General features: G+C 34.3%; 1 protein-coding gene across 4 annotated transcripts in view; it reads right to left on the reverse strand.

The window, feature by feature from the left end:
• LOC106103269 (inactivation-no-after-potential D protein) overlaps positions 1-24,347 on the reverse strand; it is a 48,460-nt gene that overhangs the window by 6,007 nt on the left and 18,106 nt on the right. For 2 of the 4 annotated variants that reach the window (XM_013282979.1, XM_013282978.1), the window contains 8 exons: positions 17,959-18,161; positions 12,620-12,714; positions 11,259-11,328; positions 1,944-1,997; positions 1,679-1,780; positions 1,531-1,602; positions 1,080-1,179; positions 312-398 (listed from right to left, as the gene is read on the reverse strand). In XM_013282979.1, coding sequence (XP_013138433.1) covers positions 312-398; positions 1,080-1,179; positions 1,531-1,602; positions 1,679-1,780; positions 1,944-1,997; positions 11,259-11,328; positions 12,620-12,714; positions 17,959-18,045 — 667 coding nt within the window. In that variant the 5' untranslated portion in view covers positions 18,046-18,161. Of the gene's footprint in view, positions 1-311; positions 399-1,079; positions 1,180-1,530; positions 1,603-1,678; positions 1,781-1,943; positions 1,998-5,617; positions 5,853-9,687; positions 9,973-11,258; positions 11,329-12,619; positions 12,715-17,958; positions 18,162-24,347 lie in introns of those variants that run through there. The other 2 variants (XM_013282981.1, XM_013282980.1) reach the window with 2 other exon arrangements.

The raw sequence follows: 24,347 nt of genomic DNA on the forward strand, positions 1-24,347 counted from the left end.
AACCCAAAATTACTTCTACTTCACTTTAGTCTTCTGTGTGCTGGTTTTGTGTGGCGAGCAGATTCTACAGTAAGATGTTAACAAGCTCTACTACTGTTAAATCTCATTTTTATTGTTGTGTGTTTGTAAAGAAAATCAGTTCTACGTTGGAGGACGCAATACTAGATCAACACGTATATGCCAACGTCCCATCCCTATCTGATAGCTGTCAATGTCATTCAGACGTAGAATAGCGGACCATTATGAGAGGCAGTCTGAATGTTGCAGTTAATTTCGCTGTTACTATAACATATATGTCAAACAGTTTTTACCTTTAGCAGGCGAAGGAGTAGGTCGTGGTGTCTGCGGGCGCGACGCGCCGGCGGACAACGCGTCTGGAGTTTGATTCCCACTCGCACCTGAAACGATATATTACCAAAGAGATTCAAATAAATATAGAGGAAGCATAGTTCACAATTTACTTGAAATATTATACACAAATTCTCCCTTCAGGAACAATTGCCTTGTTTTAGCAACGAGAAAACTTTTTTTGTAATGTAAAGTGGAGAGCATGCGGCCAACTGAATCCATCGAAAAAGGAAGCGACCGCTGCCCATATACCTAAATTAATTGACGGAGGAGACGCACATAAAGAGGACATGTCCCCTTACTATGCGTTTCCTCTATCATCAAATCCACTTTTTTTTCCATCTTTTCCTCTTAAGGAAAGTTTGGAAAGGAGAGGGGACTACAATTAGGCCTCCGGCACCAGTCATCAGACTGTACGCGGAATTGCTTCCACTTCACGCCTGTTTTCTGTGTGGTCGTTGTATTACACCGGGCGAGCCGGCCGAAGATGTGTAAGCGGAACTCCACTCTTCCTACAAATAAGTAATTAGATAGCAGTGAGTGCAAACGAGAGGATAATAATAAAAAGAAACTAGCAGTCTATTTTCTGGTAGAGACACATTTATAAGCTGCGTTACATTGGTTTTTGTTCTACGTCTCGTTTCAAAATGTTCAAACTATTGTAGCTTTTAAGGTGGAACAGCGCCAATTTCTCCAAATGTAAATTAAAGTTACGTAAAGATAACACTTACCAGAAGTTCCCGAAGGATCTTCTTTATCAGGGTCCTTCATGTTGGGACTGCACACTGTCAGTATGACCACGCCTTCCGTGTGTTTCAGTTTAGCAGCCGCCTGCAATAACGTGAAAATAAATGTTATAGAAAATTAGATACATTACAATATGAAAATTCCAACTTGTAATATTTATTACAGAGATTTTCAAAAACCTATAAAATACACCCATTATTTAGGAGAAAAGGAAAAAAACAGATTCCTGTAACATGGTGTAACAACTGGCATGACAGCCAGTAAAATGTCAACGAGATCGTATAATATAAGACAAGACCTCTCAAGCAAAAAAATCGTTTACACACGTCTTAACAATAACATGGTTACTATTTAATCGGACTTAGAAATTAAGAAATTATTTTTTAAGATATGATTTCTCGCTTTGAATTATTTATTTAAGTAAGAATTACTTACGGCATCGTAGCTGCAACTTAGCAAAGAGTCTCTGTTCACGGCGAGTATCATATCACCGATGTTAAGACCAGCCTGGAAACAAAAATAATAATTAAAACAAGATACAATACAAACATTAAAAAATGTCACAATGATTGCAAGGATGTACTTGTTCCGCGGCGCTACCCTCCTGTAAGTCGGATACGAATATTCCGCGCCCAGCCTCCGTGTGCCGACCTTCTATTATCATGATACCTAGTCCAGCTGGGCCCTGGAAATTAACAATAATAATATATAAGCGCCTGTGAATATAAAATGTTTTAATTTCATATTAACTTTCTTAAAAGTTAAAATGCCTGTCAGAAAATAATAGCAAATTCTATACGAGTGTCGATTTGCATTTTTAAAGAGTCAGGTATAAATTTAACTTTTACCTTTTTGATGGTGATGTCTCGTACTCCTTTGTAGCCGGCAAATCGATCCTCCGACTGAAATAGAGGAAAACACAATTATATAGATAAAACTAAAAATTTGCGATTGTTTTGTTTTATTTAAATTTAAATGTCACATTCAAATCTTTACATTAACTAAACGCAAAAAAAACGACACGTGTAAAAATCTCAGAAAGGGAATTTTAAGATTCGTAAAGATATATGAACGAGATAAATTGCAAAAGACATTATCGTAGTAAGATTTGGACAGAAAATAGTGTTTTGATTCATTTTATAGTTTTATTTGACCTCTATGTGTAAATGTTTGTAAAAATAAACATCATACCTAACATATAATGTCGTCACGAAATTCATCCATACATCTTTGTCAAACATATCTGAATTCCCTCCCTTTTTAGCGTTGTCGCCCTCCCTTAGACTCTAGGACCTAGACTCTCCCTCTATGGCCTAGAGAGTCGAATATTGCCGTTTTTGTGCATGCTAGCATAAATAATATTTTACTCCCCCCCTTGATGACCTGCCTGCCCCCCTTAACTAGATCGTGGGGAACACCTATGCACCCTTCATATATTTCGTACAATCCATCCAAACTTTCTTCAATCTATACGTTTTTAGTCATCTGTTTTGTTAATCCGTGATTCCACTCATTGGTGAAAAACTATCACTTTATTGCATTTCTGAATGCCTCGTGCCACTGTTTGCTCAAGTGGACACTTCATATGGCATTAAAAATGTTTGTTCCGAACAAACATCGCTGTTAACGTCACACTATAAGTACACGATAAAGTCTTTGTTATATAAATTAGAACATTTAACAACCCTATAACCATAGAGTTTCATATATTATACTAGTTTTAAATAAAGAGTACTTTTATTTTAAATATTTTAAGTAGAATTGCATATAATTGTCAATACAGCAATAAAAAGACAACTGAGACTTTACCGAAAGTAGTTTTCGGCTGTACGTTTATTTCGTCCTGTCTATAGATTCATAAGTTAATTGTATTTTCCTAATTCCTAATCGCAGAAATGAAATATAAAATGGCCCTGTCATTTAACTATTCATCTTACTAATATTATAAATACGAAAGTTTGGATGGATGGATGTTTGTTTGATTTTGTAGCGTTAACGGCTGAATGGATCTCGATGAAATTTGGCGTACGTGTGGAGGATAGACTGGAGGACCACATAGACTACTCGCTTACTTTTTTTTTATTCTACACGGACGGAGTCATGGGTGAAATCTAGTTTATTATATTTCATGCAACATGTATTTCCTCTGCTAACTTAAATTCTTTTTTTATCACAGGGCCTTTGTTGGTAAAACTCAAAAAGGTATTTTTAAACGAAAAAACGGTTTATCATAAATCTACTATCAGGTTTCGTGAAAGAGACAGCTATCTCTTTGTAAAGACTGTCTTCCATATTCCTTTCGCTTTGAATATAATCTTGAAAACCGCAAAAGATTGGGCTTGTCTAAAACGACAATTTAATATTTATTTCATTTGGAATAAAAAAAGAGAAATGCCTTCTACTATTGAAATATTATAAATATATACTTCTATACTAATATAATAAAGCGTAAACACACACTACTTTGTGGTATAAGATGTCAGCAATCATAGCATATTTTTCAACAATTCTTTCTTTAATAAAAAACCCTACAGTTCCGACACGCTTTAGGCTATATATTTTAAAGCTATGAGACTGGGAGTAAATTAATTAGAAAAAACCTTCATGTGGTAAAGAGACCATAAACTACAAGTTGCCAACATTAAGGAGTTATTATGGTAATGGTAATTTTGCCATTTGCAATTAAGAATTTGACAGAAAACAATAAAATAAAGTTATTATAATTTCATGCGGATGAAGCCGCACGGGAACAGCTTGTATAATAAATTAAAATTACAAAACCACATTTGTAATAAACTATACACAAACCGCGTGCCGTTTGTTGATACAAGTGCAAACCACTTGTTCAAATGTTGGCCAAACCGTGCCAATGTATGCTCTGGTCAAACATTGTCTGGGAAAGTTTTAAATTACAATAAAGGTACACACCACTGTATAGAACTTGAAATCTAAACGTTTTTATGACTGGTCTACACTTCTTTACTAATATAACAAAGGGGAAAGGCTTCCACTTCACGCCTGTCTTCTTTGTGGTCGTGGTATTACACCGGGCGAGCCGGCCCACTCGTGCGAAGATGTTAAAGCGGACTCTACCACTGAATTTTTGTATGTATTGAAATAATTCAAAAACTACTGGGCCGATTTCGAAAATTCTTTCACCATTAAAAAGCTACGTTAGCAGTGAGTGAGATAGGCGATATTTTTAATTATATAGTACTTCCACGGGGACAAAGTCGCCAGCAACAGCTAGTCTATTTATACTAAAATTTAAAGAAAAAAGATTTGTATTTTAGTATGTTTTGAAATAACTTAAAAACTACCGGACCGATTTTAAAAATTATTTCACCGTTAGAAAGGTAATTTAACATAGGCCATATTTTTTAATTTCACTCGGGCTAAGTTGCAAGTAACAGCTAGTAAGTAATAAAAAAAATCCCCATTAATTGCTACAGTATGGTTTAATGGTATAAAAGGTAACTATCTCAGTGTGTTAAATTAATCTCTATATCTTCTACTTTATTTACACTAAAGGTCTCCCTTAGTGACCAATTACAACTCTGAATGTTTGACGATATCTACAAAACATATGTTGACTTTGAAATTTCCAAATAAAACACTATATTTCGTATATTTCAAGGTAGAGATAAACGCGTCCTAATTATCCAATGTAATAAATACATATCGATTCGACATTCTTTTTAACACCTTAAATGTACTCACTAGACGATGCTTTAGATCCTTCTTCCACTGGAAGAATAATTACATTTCTATTTATGAGAGCATTTTCGACCGCACCAGTGGAAATGTTACTTATAGTGTCTTTAATAATTTGAATATTAAGTATACGTTTAATTTACAACAAAGTAAACCCTTTTTTCATTAAGCGACTAAGAAATTGACTTCTATCTATACTAATATTATAAAGAGGAAAGATTTGTATTTTTGTATGTATTGAAATAACTTAAAAACTGATCCGATTTCGAAAATTTTTTCACAATTAGAAATAAATTTATCTGTGAGTAAGATAGCCATATTTTTTATTACTTTTTTTATTTTACTCAGACGAAGTCCCGAACAAGAGCTAGTTATAAAAAACCCGCCAGTAAAAATGACACAAGCATCTTTCGCCTGCTTTCAGATAACTAGTAATCACGCTATTGGAAAAGTCGCTTTAAAGAAGTCATCTTCATCACCAGCTCACTATACGTCCCCACCGAGCGGATCGGAGTCTACCCTACCTTAGGGGTGACTAGGCCAGAGTCAACCACGCTGGCCCAGTGTGGGTTGGTTGACTTCACACATATCTTTGAATTTCTTCGCCGATATGTGCAGGCATCACAATGATTTCCTTCATTGTAAGAATGTCGGGTAAATTATGTACATATGAAAATTCGAAAAATCTAAAATCACATTGGTACTTGGCGGGATTAGAACCTAAGACCTGTAGATTACAAGTCAAGTGCTTAAACCACTGAGCCACCGACGCTCGATAAAGAAATTATCTTAGTGAATGATGTCTTACCTTTCTCTTCCTGAACGATAACGTTCGTCGCCATATTTTCCTGAAGAGCACAGATGGTTTGTATAATAGTTCACTCTCGCTTGGCCGTGTCGGCACTTCGTTCATTACAGTCATCACTTTAGCTTACTCATTATCACTGAACGATTGTTTTCATTCACTTACTTGTTATTGAATTCATGTTATTAGTGCCATGTTTGTTTGGCTAACTGTTATAAATAGTATATTTCTTGACGCTCTATCCAGTAATTAAAAAGAAATTAATTTTGTTTTTAACGTGTGTTTATTGGCATAATTAATGAATATGATTGATGGTTCGGAAGATTTTAACACTTATATTAAAAAAAAAACATGTAATTATCTACTAAATTTCTCCTATCCCTACCCAGTTTGAGTACCATAAGCAATATTTCTACAGCGCCCATTTTTTATCATTGGGCGAAGGCTTACGTTAGTATGTCAGACGATGTGATTCGCAAACCTGTGACGCCCTTACCAGCGCCCTGGGCGCCTTTACCAGCGCCCTGGGCGCCTAAACGCGACTCGCGCTAACGCTAGTGCTATCCTTTCTCTACTGAACTAACAATTCTTTTTCGTACACGTAGTCAAGACATTTGAAAAATATTAACCCAACAGTTTAAGAAGCGCTGGCTTGTAACACTATAACCGCAGTGTACACACTCAGTTATCTGAAGAGGCTTTTACCTGAACACGCTCGTATCGAGTCGCCTCAGATTGCGGTGATAGCGGTCCGATAATATTTTATTACGTATCGTAAAATGTAACTGATGTGTGGTATTTTACTTGTAGTATTTTTGCGTACAATAGGCCTCATAGATATGCATTACGTTAAACTTTGTCTGCTAAACTTTGAAGGATTTTTTTACAATTTTAATGCAAATGGTTTGCAAAAAGTAAATTTTAAAAACGTTTATATTTTTTTATTTATAATTTGTTTCTACATACATTAACGATAATCTATCTTAATATTATAAAAAGGAAAGATTTGTATTTTTGTATGTATAGAAATAACTCAAAAAGTACTGGGCCGATATTAAAAATTCTTTCATCATTAAAAAGCTACTTTACCAGTAAGTAACATAGCGAACGAACTCGTTAGCAATAGCTAGTATTTATCATAGCACTATTAAATCTAAATTCGGATTTTATTCATCTTTAAAACTCCTTAAAAGTTGGTATTGATGTGTGGGCTTACGTAATTGAAAATATAATTCAATTTATTATCCTTGTTTGAAACCCGAGGTATGTAAATATTATGAAATTTATGAATTACTAGCTGTTGCCCGCGACTTCGTCCGCGTGGTATTACAAAACCTACGAACTATTATAAATAACAAAAAGCTACGTATCCCTCGGAAAACGGACATTTCTCGGGGATGAACCTTATCCCATGTGTACTCCAGACTTTGTTTTATATCTGTGCCAAATTTCAATAAGATATGTTGAACCGTTGCAGAATGATCAAGTAAAAATTATAAAATCAAATTAATGAATCCTACGGGAACCGTAACTATTTCCGGAATAAAAAGTAGCCTATGTATTCTTCCAGACTATTCTCTAAACCTATGCCAAATTTCATGGAGATCCGTTCAGCCGTTTAGGCTACAAACGCTAACAAACATCCATCTATCCATCGTAACATTTATAATATTTATATGATTGTGTTCTTAATATAGTTGGGAGTTTTCAATGTCAAAATACTTATGGAATAACATATGATATTTATATTATTATGTATGTTTATTTCATTACCAGCCAATACCTTGGTCCTTATCCTTAAAAGTGTCGATTGTTATAAACAAAATTTTATGTAAATTAAAAAAAACCGCGAAACAATAAAAAAAAAATTTCTTATGACAAAGAGTTTATACCATTTGTATGGTTTGAGTCTTGTATATTATAGGGCCCTTAAAATGCTACTTTTACAAAACAAAAATTGAAAAAAAGTTCTTAAATGCTCATAAGTAATTTTTGCAAATGTACTTTCGTTGTGGCATTTTATCGCTCATATTTCCGACCGACGTTCTGTCCGGAAGCGAGACCAGCTGTTTATATTTTTACGAAAAAATTGTTTTTTTACTGTTTTAGAAATTACGTACTTGTATAGAATATAACCTTTATGCCTGTCTAGATTTTAGACTTTTATATCAAGAATTCCCTCGTTTAAGTCTACTTTAGATGAACAGGAGATGAGTGGAAAGGGATTCTCGATAAACAGTTGACAATCTAACAAAATATAAGCCCATAATTATTTAGTGTCTTTGAGGAAGAAGTCATAATGATCTTACTAAAATAAACTCGAAAATTCAATGAAGTATTGCAAAATAATTTTGTTAAAATCTGTTCCGTATCTAATTACTTTAAGATAACCTTAACAGTCCCGGATGTGTACCAAAGAATATGATACAAATATAATGGTTTCATATAGACAGCTAATTCGGATAGCTTAATAACTAATAAATCTGTACTATTATAATAAAGCGTAAACACACACTTCTTTGTTGCCTAAGATGTCAGCAATTACAGCATATTTTTAAATAGTTATTTTTTAAATAAAAATTCCTACACTTAAGTCACGCTTTAGACTATATATTTTCACGTCAATAAACTTAGAGGGTAAATATTTTGGATAAAAACCCTAATGTGGGAAAGAGACCAGAAGTTGCTGCCAACATCAAGGAAGCAAAATTGTCGAGGTTTGTCATGTCATTTTGACATTTGCAATTGATAACTTGACAAATGTAAACAAAAAATTAACTTTTCATAATTTCATGCGGATGAAGTCGCACGGGAACAGCTAGTAAATAAATAAATATCTTTTTGTTCTACAATTCCTTCACTTTGTCTCATAATTTTCACAAAATAACTGAATCTTTGTAATGCTTTTATGTATGAATTTTAATTTCTTTGTGTATTTCACATAAATATTGTATTGAAAGTAAATTATTTTTAAATTACATAAATGTCCATTTACTGTATTAAACAAACTAATGCATTAATCATACTAATCATACTATACTAATATTATAAATGCGAAAGTTTAGATGGATGGATGGATAGATGGATGGATGTTTGTTAGAGTTTGTAGCCTAAACGGCTGAACGGATTTCGATGAAATTTGGCATAGATGTAGAGGATATTCCGGAAGAACACATAACCTACTCACTTTTGTTTTTTTTAATTCCACGCGGACGGAGTCGCGGGCGTAATCTAGTATTATGTAAATGAAACATAAAATTAGTTTTTAATATATCCACGAAAACGTCATTTAAAGTCGTTGACCGTAACAAATTAACATTATTATGAAACCAAAATAAGAAAAAGAGGAAAAAACTAGAAGGTTTGGAAGTCTCGGGAAAGTACCTATACATATGAAATAGTCTACAAGCCAATAGGTCTGCGAATCACAAAGTCTAACCCTGTTAACCCCTCCAAGTACTTAAAAAAGGGGGGCTTCAAAATCTCACTTAGGGCGCTAGTAGTATCGTTTGATGTTGGTGTGCCAGATTTAAAAGTTTATTAGAAATGTCCCATACCTATACTTTGATTATTTCATTTATAAATTTTACGATTTTTTTTTTAGAATATAAGGTGGCAAACAAGCAAGCGGCCACCTAAATCCACCGAAATGGAAAGCGACCGCTGCGCATAAACATCCGCCATTGCAGATGCGTTGCCTACCCTTCATTGACGGAGGAGGAGACTTCCCTTTCCTCTTAAGAAAAGAGTGGTAAGGGAAAGGGACTAAAATTAGGCCTCCGGCACCACACTTATCAAACGAAACGCGGAATTGCTTCCACTTCACGTCTGTTTTCTGTGTGGTCGTGGTATTACACCGGGCGTGCCGGCCCATTCGTGCGCAGCGGGCTCTACCACTGTATTACCCGTTAAAATGTAAAAGACTTCGTTAACATCAGATGAAAGCTAAAATCTTAGGCCGTTTGTAAATTGACGGAATTCACTTTTTAATGGTCATGTTAAAAAAAAAACACATTTTTCCACATAGTTACTAAATGCAAAAACTTAATGATTACTCTTACAACAACTGTTACCGTATTATTATTTCTAATGTTAATTATAAAACCAAATACTACAGTCAATGTAAAGAATAGCTACTGGGTAAACAAAACACTACTAATATCAAATTATTACAAACGAAACCAAACACCGGTGCTATGCAATCTCACAAAACACACACACGAACTTTAGTAATTCTTATATCAAATTCCACTAAAAACACTATACAAGCTTTTAGTAAAACCACTAAAAACTTGACTAGAGATATTTTAAAACATTTTTGATAATAAATTCACGTAAAACGTTCGCATAGTACACAACCCGTCTTCACACTGTTTGTATGACATTGCTAAATGAAAGATAACATTTCAAATTCAGTACAAGAACGACTTAACATAACTCCATCGAGTCATTGAAATTTAAACCATAACAGCAATAGAATAAAATTTAATTTCAAATATTTATATCATTTGGATAAAACTATTTGAATTGTCGATGAGATACAAACATCATGAAGAACAAACAAGGAATTTTTAACTTTATTCCATAGGTTTAAAGACCACATTTGTTTAATTATTTCGTGCGGAAAACTCTACGGAAATTGAACGTATGTGTTAGAGCGAGATAGAAGATCACTCAACAAGGTCAGTGTTAAGCGAGAGTTAACATAATTATTATGTTAATATAACAGTGGGTTTCCACTGTTCTCACACTTGCAATAACACGTATTGTTGTCTCTTTTTTGTCAAAGAGCATGAAAGGGAGGACAATATGTGTCAACAAAATGTTTGTGCAAACAAAACCTACTGTAATTCAAGAGTAACTATGCAAACGGATTTTCTTGTTCAATTATAGGTTACTAGCTTTAGCTTAAGAATTAGGGCGTAATAAAAAAAACATAGTAATAAATTTAGCCTATGTTATTCAGTAATAATGTAGTTTTTTTATAGAAAAAAAATCGAAATATGTTCAGTATTTTAGTATATAGTACATACAAAAATACAAATATTTCCTCTTTATAATATTAGTAAAGATGTAATAAAATCTTTGTTTAAACTTGAATAAAACGGGATTTACATCTATTTTTAAATTAATAGCAAATTCTTATTCAAGATATTGCTATTTTTAGTACAAATTACGTCTTTTTATATTATTAAACAAGCTTCTGCCCGCGACTCCTTCCGCGTGGAACTAAAAAAAACAAAAGTGAGTAGCCTATATGTTCTTCCAGACTATCCTCTACATCTGTACCAAATTACACCGAAGTCCGTTCAGCCGTTTAGGCTACAAACTCTAACAAACATCCATCCATCCATCTAAACTTTTGCATTTATAATATTAGTAAGAAATAAGATAGTAAGATTTATTCACTTAATAAAAATATACATATTAGTCTTGAACTTAGATTTAATGTACTAAGTGATAAAGTCGATTTTAAGTAACGATATAAAATTTACTAAGGATAAAATTGCATATTCTATTGTTACTTTGAAAATATAATTGAAAGGTAGATACGAAAATTATTATTAGTATTTACCTAGTCCGTCCACTTTACGAGAGAAGAATAAAGATTGGGATATGTTAGTTAGTTCATAAAATGACTTACTTCTTCATCAAGGCCGACAGGAAACTGCGTTAAAGGTTTCACGGCAACGTCTTCTAACGCCGCTTTACGTCTGAAAAAAAAATTTGCATGTCACCGTACGTGTATGAAATTGCAGTTTACAATTTTACTAAGTACATAAATTTCTAAATTGTGTGATATTTGTCATGTTTAATATTAAGATTATTAATAGTGGTAGAGCCCGCTTTAACATCTTCGCACGAACGGGCCGGCTCGCACCGTGTAATACCACGACCACACAGAAAACAGGCGTGAAGTGGAAGCAATTCCGCGTACAGTCTGATGAGTGTGATGCCGGAGGCCTAATTTTAGTCCCTTTCCCTTTTCACCGTTTCCTTAATAGGAAAGGATGGGAAAAAAAATGGATTTGACAGTGGAGGACGCATAGGAAGGGAAAATGTCCTCTTTATGTGCGTCTCCTCCTTCGTCCATTAAGGGTAGGCAAAGCAAATGCAATTGCGGATATTTATGGGCAGCGGTCGCTTTACATATCGGTGGATTCAGGTGGCCGGTTACTCGTTTGCCACCTTATGTTATAAAAAATAATTATAATTATAAAATAGCTATTAATATAGTAGTAACATATGGTATGTTTGATGCACGTTTCGGAAGCGAATAAACCAATTCATCTTTACGTAAATAGGTTTTGTGGTTTGTTTATTATTTACGATTTTCCTTTTACGTTGTATTATTTTACACGTTCTATGTTGTAAAGATATAAAGTAAGAAAAGACGACTTTTTGGCGAATGGATGTTTTTATTTGACAGAGTTCATTGACCTGTCGACTAAGATTTGGCAGAGAACTGTTTGTGGCTCGTAAAGTTCTTTGTAATAAGTTTGTTGTGTTTTTTGTAGCTGTATAATGTGAATATATACATGAGTGAAAAGATAAGTTATTTTCTATTCTTTTTTATACGAATTTAAAATAATTATCTGTCTGTCTACAAGTTGCGCTGGGACAATTTTGACCGGACTTTCACTGAAGGGTAGTTGACATAGACGGGCATATTATAGGCTACTTTTTTAATTCTCCGCTTTCAAAATGGCGTAACCGGTGGTCCAAATTCGCGCTAACGAAGTTTGCGGGAGACAGCTCATAACATAAGTGAAAAGATTATTTGTGGTAATTACTAAGCGAAAGATATGACAGAATTAAACCGTTTTTCTGCTCTGGCTAGCTATGTGATATTTTAAAGTTATTGATATGCAATATGCCTAAGAGCTGGGGCACACTGTTATGCGATTGTCGATTGTTTCTCAAGCAATTTTACTGTTCAGTTGCACAACTAAAAATTAGTGTGCGCACCTTCATATCCTGATAATTGTAACATTTAGGTATTACCTTAGAAGAATTATCTTGAAGACAGGTCCCACCAGTCCTTTGATGATAGCCGACGCGTTGAGATGACATCTGCCGTGTAGTACTATCCCGTTCACCTGCATATAAAATACACCATTTATTACTAATATTATAAATGCGAAAGTTTGTATGTGTATAGATGATTGGGCTTTAGGTTTTTTTTTATAACATAAGGTGACAAACGTGTAAGCGGCCTGAATCCACCGAAATGGAAAGCGACCACTGCCCATAAACATCCGCAATTGCAGATGCGTTGCCCATCCTTGATTGACGGAGGAGGAGACGCACATAAAGAGGACATTTTCGCTTCCTATGCGTCTCCTCCACCGTCAAATCGACTTTTCCTTCCCATCCTTTCCTCTTAGTAAAAGGGTGGAAAGGGAAAGCAGACGAAACGCGGAATTGCTTCCACTTCACGCCTGTTTTCTGTGTGGTCGTGGTATTACACCGGGCGAGCCGACCCATTAGTAAAAAGATGTTAAAGCGGGCACTACCTGTTAAGGTCGATTATGTATCTCGCATGGCTTAGTAACGTGACAACAAACAGGCGGAAACCTTTGTCAAAACAATCGCACAATAGTTGTGCGATTGTCGATTGTTTCGCAGATAATTCAACTGTTTAGTTGCACAAGTAAAAATCGAGTAGTGTAACCTCCATATAAGCTCATAGGAATTAAAACGAAACTAAGCAGTTGTGCGAAAGCTTAGTATTCGGGTGTGCGCAGATTCTAAATTTTACTTTTTGTTTGTGCACCCGTTCATAGATTTATAAGATGGTATCACGTCCTAAAGCATGTAATAAGGACGTTGGATTATTTACAATCTTACTAATATTATAAATGTGAAAGTTTAGATGGATGGTTGGATAGATGGATGGATGTTTGTTTGAGTTTGTAGCCTAAACTGCTGAACGGATTTCGATGAAATTTGGCATAGATGTAGAGGATAGTCTGGAAGATAACATAAGCTATTCACTTTTGTTTTTTACAATACCACGCGGACGGAGTCGCGGGCGAAAACTAGAAATTTTATAGTTAAGATTGCAAACAGAATAAGAATGCAATGACACGTCTAAGTTAAGGATACAAAAAGACACTATGTAACATACACATTACGTACTTCCGGTTTAAAACAAAATAGGCTTTGCTTTTCCTTCATTTAATAGGTATTGTACTCTATAGTTGTTCAAACGCACAATTACAGGATATACCTCGACCAGAGAGTTATGTTTCAATCAGAATGGACGTTAAACAAGAATAGTCTGGCTTTGGTTGCAAAGATTTTGTGTGGCACGATAAGGTATAGATCATATTATAAAGCGCTAATAATTTCGTGTTATTGTTTAAAAAATATAGCGAATTTCGAAATTATGATTTCTCATAACATTGCTGCAGAGAGTAAAGTGTTATTTTGTATGTCAGATAGAGCGAAATAATTTAGAAAATATTTAATAGTTACATATTTTAATCGGTTACTACCCATTTTTAATTAATTTAATCAAGTTTAAGCGCAATAATTACAATTACATTCATAACCAATTTTGTTTTCTAAATAATTGAAAACCGTATCTCCAAAAATAAATCCGCTTTCCGCTTCGCGCAATATTGAACGCTACCTAATACGATTGGCGTGGCTCCAAAAGGCGTGTAGATACGAGACGGCTAGAGGGATCAGCTGTTAATGTATGCGAATGCACAAAAATTTGACCGACTGCGTGTTACTACAGATCATATACGTGTACACTCTGACACAATACACATAAAGTATGCACAAAACTGTTCGCGTGCGACTTCATCCGCATCAAATTATAAAAACTTTTATTATTTACATTTGTCAAATTCCCAATTGCAAATTCTAATATTACCGTTACCATAATATCCTTGCTTCCTTAATGATGGTAGCATGTAGTTTTCCGATTTACCCCTTCAGTAGCATGAAAATATATAGCCTAAAGCGTGTCGTAAATGTAGGTATTTTTATTAAAGAAAGAACTACACAAAATATGCTGTGAGCTGACATTCTACGCCATAAATAAGAGTGTTTTTACGCTTTATTGTATTGGTTTAAAATTGTATCACGATTTCTGTGTAGATTATTCAAAATGTGATGTTTTTAAAGTCTTTATGATATTCTAATCATACTAGTTAATATTATAAATGCGAAAGTTTAGATGGATTATTGTATATAAGTTGGATGGTTAGCGTTTGTAGCCTAAACGGCTGAAGGGGTCACATTGAAATTTGGTATAGATGTAGAAATATTCTGGAAGAACACATAGGCTACTAAATTATGTTTTTTTTTAAACCACGCGGACGGAGTCGCGGGCGAAAGCTAGTACTGTATAAAAACTGTTCAGTATCATGTTTTGTACATTACGTTATATACACCAAAAGATAAAATTTAAAAATAAATCATTACTCATAAAAACTTGGTACACAAAAATAAGTTACATCGAATCTTCAGAGGCTTAAACCTACGTACGATTTCGACAAAAGATTTATTCGTCTCAAGTCTTTATTATTGAATATTTTTGACAGAAAAATATATCATTAAATGCCTTAGCAAATAATATGTCTGTCTAAAAATGTTTTTTGTCAATATCCTTTGAGTATTAAGTGACAGGATCTGTCAAGCGCGCTCTTTCCCTGTGTCAAAAAAAATAAAACAGTAAGTTCTAAACTTGCTTGCTTGTGTGCTTGATTTTTAAATGAAATACCTAAAAAAACAAGTGGAAGCATGACATTTACATATGATTGTAATCTTTACCTCACACCTTACGAAAATTGGCAGAATTTATTACGTTGGCTGTCTAGTCCGTTTCTCTATAGTCTAAGTCAACATAGTAGACCTAAAGGTCGAGCAAAGTCACAAGTATAATGAATTTGATTCATAAGAACGAAACTTTCCTTTTAAAAGACCGGACAATGGAGATCGGTCTTTCATTCGGTCGTTATACTCTCGTTCATTCACTCATCAATGCGTCAATCTGTACATTTATACAGTTGGAAGCATTCCAAATTCTAGAGCTGACCGCATTGATTGACGAAGTAATTATAGGCGTAATAAATTATATGGTAAATATAATTTGTACAGATCTAGTATATTATGAGCTCTTCGTGTTGGCAGTTCTTCAACGTAATTTATAGACGGTGTGTCTATTATATTCTTAACGCTTTTTAAGAGTTACAAGCATTTACTAAACAATTTTGTTTTACTTTAATTTTAAATAACGACATTTTTTTCATTTTTGACTAGCTGTTCCCGTGCGGCTTCATCCGCATGGAATTATGAAAATTTTTTACAAATGTCAAAATGACATGACATGACAACCTTGCTTCCTTGATGTTGGCAACAACTTATGGTCTCTTTCCCACTTTAGGGTTTTTATCCAAAATATTTACCTCTAAGTTTAACGGCGTGAAAATATATAGCCTAAAGCGTGACGTAAGTGTAGGGCTTTTTATTAAAAAAGATTTATTCCAAAAAATGCTGTGATTGCTGGCATCTTAGGCAACAAAGAAGTGTGTGTTTACGCTTTATTATAATATATTATAGAACTATAGAAGTATAGATATGCCATTAAAAGAAATCATCACCACTTAAACAGCCTGGATATTTGTGAGGCGCCGATTATAAAACACAATTTGTGTTTAGACTAGCTTTTGCCTGTGACTCCGTCCACTTCGAATTAATAAACAAAAGTGAATAGCCTATGTGTTCTTCCAGACTACCTTCTACATCTATGTCACTTGCTTTGGTTTTGTTTAATCTTAATGAAATAATAAATTTAATAAAATAAATGGAAACTTCAGCAACTTATAACTGAAGGTTGACTTGACATAAATGTAGTGTTTGTCTATTCCCACATATATCTTTGAATTTCTTAACAGATATGTGCAGCATGATGGTTTTCTTGACCGTAAGAACATAGAAATTGATGTGGAATCTATATCTATACTATTATAATAAAGCGTAAACACACACTTCTTTGTTGCCTAAGATGTCAGCAATTACAGCATATTTTTGAATAATTCTCTTTTTAATTAAAAGCCCTACGCCTACGTCACGTTTTAGCAATACATTTTCACGCCATTAAACTTAGGGGGTAAGTATTTTGGTCAAAAATGTGGGACAGAGACCATAAGTTGCTGCCAACATCAAGGAAGCAAAATTGCCAAGTTTTGTCATGTCATGTCATTTTGACATTAGCAATTGACAATTTGACACATGTTAACAATAAAATAAAATTTTCATAATTTTATGGAGATTAAGTCGCACGGGAACAGCTAGTATACAAATAACACGGAATAATATTATATTCCGTTCCCTTTAGTATTTACGAGATGACGTTACTCGAGTTAACTGAGGCTCGAAACAAAACAAACAATGCAGTTCTAGGAATAGAGTTATTTCATCTATTTGCTAGTGCATTGCTTATTGGATACCGGCCAATGTAAGTAGCGCTTATGTGCGCTTAGAATTATGTTCCCGTCCAAACAACAGTAATAGACCAACATTAAATGGTCTCCTTGAATAAACTGGTGCAAGGAACGGTAAATTAGTGTGCTAATTGTGACGACTAGGTTTAGAACAAGTAATTACTGTGGAATAAACTTTCAAGTATCAGTAGAATTGATGTTATGAATGCATAATTTTGTTAACTGGTCGAGGTAATTGTTTTTTAATTAATCAGGCATTGGTATTATTGTTGCAGATTGGTTATCTATAACTAGCTGTTGCCGTGCGGCTTCATCCGCATGTAATTGTGAACATTTTATTTTATTGTTAACATTTGTCAAATTCTCAATTGCAAATGTCAAAATACCAATTACGTTACTATGGCAATCTTTCTTTCTTGATGTTGGCAGTAATTTATGGTCTCTTTCCCACATTAGGGTTTTTATCCAAAATATTTACCCACTTAGTTTCATGGCGTCAAAACATATAGCCTAAAGTATGACGTAAGTGTAGGGCTTTTTATTAATAAAATAATTATTCAAAATTATGCTGTAATTGCTGAGATCTTACGCCACAAAGAACTGTGTGTTTACGCTTTATTAGTATAGATTTAAAACTACGTGTTTAAAATATAAAAACATATTTTTCATAAATCAAAACTATACGTCCATTATAAGAGCGCAGACCTTTGACTAAACTATTGCACTGTTGTGCGATTGTCGATTGTTTCGCAGCCAATTCAACTGTTTAGTTGCACAACTAAAAATCGAATAGTATAACCTCCATATAAGCTCGTAGGAATCAAAACGAGACTAAACACTACACACTAAAAATAATAGTGGAAACATACACGTGTACATTACCTCCAAGATCTCATCGCCGACTTTAATAGGTGGTGAAGATTTGGCGGCGGATCCCGCAGGATGAAGACCACAGATGAAGACCGCCATGCGGCTGCGGTCCCGGTGCCCTGCCAAGCTGAGACCGAGCCCCGCTTTCGGGGACCTCTCCAGTTTGACCACGATGATGCTGTCTCCGAGGGAAGCATACTTCTTGCGGATTTTATCTGTAAAGAGAAACAGCAATGTTTTAGAAGGTCTATTGTGAATGTCTGACATTTGTCGAGAACGCATTCGGACATCATCGACTTTGTAAGAAATTTGTTAGTGTACTTTATGCTCGGTAGAGCTGCATAAATGTAATACAAATTTCGTCGATGACGTTATTAAAACCATCTCACGAATTTTTGTGATAAGCCTCAAAGTATGTTTAATAGCATAAGATAAAAACCCCTTCCCTATCACTTTTCAAGTTTTATCACGAATTAATAGTCATAATATTACCTTTTTACTATCAATATAATATTTTCTACTCGCCGATAGATGGCGTTGTAACAAATAAAAACATTATTCTGAGTCTTCCATCTCGAGATCCAATTAATACAGCGGAGGGCAATGAGGGTACTTTTATATGGCAATAAAAAGTGACTCGAGAGTTCGTAGACAAGGGCTTTGATGGTAATCCAGATTAAATCGATACAGTATACCACGAAATGAAACTCTGTGGTGTGGAAATTAAATGGTTTTAGCGCGCACATTTTTGACCAAACTATCGCACAACTGTTTAGTCTCACTTTGATTTCTATAAACTTATATGGAGGTGCGCACTCGATTTTTAGTTGTGCAACTAAACAGTTGAATTGCCTGCGAAACAATCGACAATCGCACAGCAGTTGTGCGATAGTTTAGTCAAAGGTAAGCGCCCGCTCTAAGTATTACGATAACTTTATGTCTGGGGTTCAAATGTCGGGAAAGGAAATGAATTTTTCATGCGTAGAAAGATTTATCAAATACTACAGTGCTCTTATTTATTTAGTTTAAAAAAAACTTTTGTAGGCACTATATAAATGTTTCTATGAAAGTATCGTAAATTCTATCAATTTTTGTATAATAAAACTTCTAAAAAGTTCTTTTATTTCAACAAACTTCTATTAAGTTACATATTTTTTGAGCAATGTGAAAATCTAGAAGTCTATCTATATTTATACTAATATTATTAAGAGCAAAGGTTTGTATTTTTGTATGTATTGAAATAACGCAAAAACTACTGGGCCGATTTCAGAAATTCACCATTAAAAAACTACGTTATCAGTGAGTAACATAAGCTTTGTTTTTATTTTTATTTTTTTAATTTGGCACGGGCGAAATCGCGGGCAACAACTAGTGTTTTCTATAAATAATAATAATAACATTAGACGATCTTTGATGTATAGAATTTAAAAAATAAAACAAAAAAACACGACTAGGTCAAAACATCGACCCTTTATAAACGAGGCACTAGAAACAAGGAAGAAGTTTTACCGCGCGGCAAATCGCATTATCCTCATCGACAAATCACATTTTCTCACTTCCGAGAGTCACAGACAAATTGACTCACAGACACGACTGTTGATTTATTTTTCTATGAAGTTATACGAACTTACTGAATCCAACAATGTAAAAATTAGTTCCTTGACACAAACAATGCAAATTTTTGTCAACAAAATACGCTGTCCTACTTCTTAATCTTACTAATATTATAAACGAGCTGTTGCCAGCGACTTCGTCCGCGTGGTGTTAGAAAACATACGAACTATATAAATTACAAAAAGCTACGTATCCCTCGGGAACCGGACATTTCTCTGGGATGAAGCTTATCTCACGTGTACTCCAGACTTTGTTTTATATCTGTGCCAAATTTCAATAAGATATGTTGAACCTTTGCAGAATGTTCGAATGAACATTAAAAAACTAAGTTAATGAATCCCACGGGAACCGTAACTATTCCCGGGATAAAAAGTAGCCTATGTGTTCTTCCAGACTAAGTTCTAAACCTGTGCCAAATTTCATGGAGATCAGTTCAGCCGTTTAGGCTACAAACGCTAACAAACGTCCATCCATCCATCTAAACTTTCGCATTTATAATATTAGTAAGATGTAGAAGTTTAGATGGTTGTTTGTTTGCACATATCTCCAGAACGCCTCAACGGATCTGTCTAAAAGCAAATATAGGACGTCTAAAAGATTACATATGCTACTAATTACGTAGGCCACAAGTGATTTTTAATCCCGCACAAAGTAGTGGGCGAGAGCTAGCTACAAGTTACCAAAATATTTTCGTACATTTATTTTAAACATTTCCTCAGACAATTAGGTATCTGAAATAAATAATTTCAATACATGTGTACGTAAAATAATTCTAAGATTCACTTAACGTTACAGCAGCGTTGAAATGAATGCTCTGCCATATTGTTAAAAATACTTGAGTTCTATTGAAAACTCTCTCTTATCTTGATCACCTACCCTTATCCCTATATAGGGTCGGCACAGTATGTGCTCTTTCACACATCTCTAACATCTGTCATATCTGAATTTACTCCCTAAAGCATATCTTTCACACAACTCTTGTATACTTTTTTCGGTCTATCTTTGTAGCCATCCATATTCAATCTTAACATCTTCATCTTAATGTCCCTATTTTGATATCAAGTCTAAAATACATTATAACAGAATACATGCTTCAATAGATATAACGAAAATACAATATAGTTAGTAAATCAATTCGAAACGGGCCCAAACACATCCGAAGGCCACACACTTGACCCGTTTGTTGGGACGATGTACGAACAAATACAATAGGCATTTCGCTGTTGTAACTAGGGCTGTCACCTATCAATAAAAAATACTATAACATCGATTTTATTTGTGCTATTTTACTTACGTAGCACAGTACGTACTCTCCCAAACTTTATCAGCGATATCTGAATTCACTTTTAACGTCACATGCCTATTGTTAAGAACAAAATTAGTATCGTGATGTAGAATTGGCGCAATTCTAGATTATCAGCATAAACGTCACGTCCCTAGCTGACAGCTGTCAATGTCACATGAAGTATGGATCGATTGGCGCGCAACTTGAGTCTTGGCGAGAAGTGTTTCTATGAGTTTAAAGCGACAGTATCAATTAAATAAGTTGTCTAAAACTATGAATGTAAAGAGGTCACAACCCTATTTACCCGAGGCTACGAAATCTACGGAAAATTATTTGCTACCAAGAAAATATATTCTGCGTGAACAATGCATAATTTGACTTTGAAGTTTAGACATAAGTAAGTGTAAGAAAAGTGTAGTTTAAAAGGAATTAAATTTACAAATTGCGTTGATTATTCAATTATAATATTTTAAATAGGTTAAAATATTGTTCTTAGAGCGGGCGCACACCTTTGACTAAACTATCGCACGACTGTTGTGCGGTTGTCGATTGTTTCGCAGCCAATTCAACTGTTTAGTCGCACAACTAAAGTAGTGTAACCTCCATATAAGATAATCAAAGCGAGACTAAACAAGGTAATATGCAATACAAAAGTGCTCACTGGTAGTATATATTTTGTTTGGCAATAGACTTGTTCAATGTACGTGTTTTCTGTTCACATTTTACAAAGTTGTCGTGTTTGTAACATGCACCGCTTTATGTTGTTAAAATGAAGAGCTTTTAATATAGCGTAGGGCGGTGCTTGAGTTTCTAGGTCAAGTACATTGAAGCCATCGGCGTTTGGTGGCTTCTCTCGTAACCCTGCAGATTGAATCGATAAAGCATGCACTGCAATTGCGTGTAACACTTTTTAATACGACTGTACTGAACGATACAATTGTACGTGTAATTTAATTGTTTTATTAAACATTTTCATTGTGACTGTACTTATTGTTATTGATTTTCGAATATAGAAACACTTCAAAAACGTTATTGATTGAAATGAAATTTGGGATTAAAAAATATTTTGTATAATACAATCATACATTAGAATATTATTAATAAGGAAACAAAAAGGGTCTATTGTGAGATTATTAAAGTGAGATATGAAGGGTGGGGAGTTATTCCGAGGTCGTTCGTATTATATCACCATGATACGGCATTTTAAGTGTCCAATAAACGAATACTGGCCTGATTAATAGCCGACGGCTATGCTACAAAAATGTAATAAACCCATAAGATCAAGTGTACTAAGGGGCAGATAATGAAACATTTAAATATGTAGGTTAAATGACGCTTAAACGCCAAAATCCATAGAAACAGACCTCTGTAAGCTTAAAAGGCTGTCTCATTAAATTGTAAATTATCTAATAACAATCGAACGTGTAAAATATGCGATAGAAATATCGTATTTCGTTCCCTTATGACATTGTGACATGTGACGTCATTTTTAAGCTATCAGCCAATGGTGGGCCAGACCCTAAGTAGCGAAATGTCTAAAAGCCGATTTCCAAGCTACATTTAATTATTCGTTATTATTAGATTCGACAATTTCATTAAATGCGTTCCCAAACTTAATTTGAGTTTTACTCCGTTGAAACATAGGTCAATGTAACAGTAACGAATCACTTGGTAATGATGAAATAAATGAAAACTTTAACGCATAATACAAAGATACTTAGAAGAAGTAATTAACTGTAATACAACGAAAGTCTGCCTTAATTGGATCAACGTTGTTTACTATGGCCTAGTCTCAAGCTTCTAGAATACGCGTATGCTGACGAAGAAAGCGAAAATGGCAGAAAAGATTGAAGTAAATACTATTAAACGCTTCTATTTTTTTGCCTTATAATTAACCAACATAATACAAACTATTCTTGTCTTAAACACAGGGTAATAGGGTTGCAATTCGTATGATTTAGCAATCGGTATATAATTCAGAATCAATCTTATTCCGTCACATTATCCGATCTTTCGCAGACTTATCGGGTAAGCCGTCTTCCGTTTACTCGAGAACAGTAAAAGCAAAGAAAGTCGATATCAATCCATTCATTTCAGACGCCATTATCTAAAATCCATCGCACAAAAACAATAGACAATCGCGATTTATTAAACACATTTATGACTGAAGAGTACGGAATTGGAATTTAAATCTGAATTTTAAACTCTGATTCCCATAAAATTTTTACGTCTTTCAGATTATAGCGGCGCTTACGAAGCGTAACGCTTTGAGATTTCATTCAATACTTGGTTCTGGATAATTTAAACGACCTTAGACACCGATTAGCTTAACGTAGGTTTTCACTGATAAAACACGTACTAACATATTACTCTTTCATTCATTTTAAACAGACATAATAACATATACGCAATGGAAACCTGCAGTTTAAAAAGGCTGCATTAATAACCATAAACGATAAACTAATTATTTTACGTAGACTCTACGAAATCAACTACGTCGTAGGCATCTACGAAATTACTTAATGGACATTTCTCTACATTTAAAACTAAATAATCATAGGAATTATAATGCAAAAGTTTAGATGCATGTTTGTTAGAGTTTGTAGCCTAAACAGCTTAACGGATCTCGATGAAATTTGGCATAGCTGTAGAGGGTAGTCTAAAAAACACATAGGCTAATTTATTTTGCTTGTTTTTTTTTAATTCAACGCGGATGAGGTTAGGAGAGAAATCTAATGGGTTATAAATGAAGATTTTCTGTACAAACTCTATGATTCTTGTTTATTTATCGTACACTTTCAACGTTAGACATCTCATTCTATTTAAAAGAAGCTTTCTAGAAAGGTCTTTACTCCGGTTTCGTTTTATATGGAAAGTACTTTAAAGGGAATCAATCTTCCCACACCACGGCGCATTTTACCCCGGCGTTGTGGCTGCAGCATTTACAATACCTAACATAAATGCTGGAGAAATATTTAAATAAAGTGAATCGTAAGCGTATGAAAAAAGGAATTAAAGTGACTTTATCTATTTCCTACGGGATCCTAAACTACTAGACAGAATGTACTGTATTCTAAAAATGCCAGAAAAGGTATTTTTAAATTGTAATAAACCTTTTTGCTCTAACTATACTTTTTCAACGCATGGGTTTTACGCTAGTGTTCCGAGTGACTACCTCGAAAAATTGTGAGAACCTATTCATAACGTCGTTGACAAAATTTGTACAAGAATTGTTCGTGTACTTGGACTTCTTTGTTTTTTTATGGTGATTAGTGAACTTAATTTGACGTTATTTACATTTACATAACTTTCCATCAACACCAGCTCACTATACGTCCCCATTGGAGTTCTCGGAGCCTACTCTAAGTAAGGGGTGACTATGCTTTAGTCAAGCACGCTGCACTGCGGGGTCACTTCACACATATCTTAGAATTTCTTTGCCGATACGTGCAGGTTGCATCACGATGTTTTTTTTTATAAAAAAAGGTGGCAAACAAGCAAG

This window comes from Papilio polytes, unplaced genomic scaffold (assembly GCF_000836215.1).
Source record: "Papilio polytes unplaced genomic scaffold, Ppol_1.0 DF823835.1, whole genome shotgun sequence".
Taxonomy (NCBI): domain Eukaryota; kingdom Metazoa; phylum Arthropoda; class Insecta; order Lepidoptera; family Papilionidae; genus Papilio; species Papilio polytes.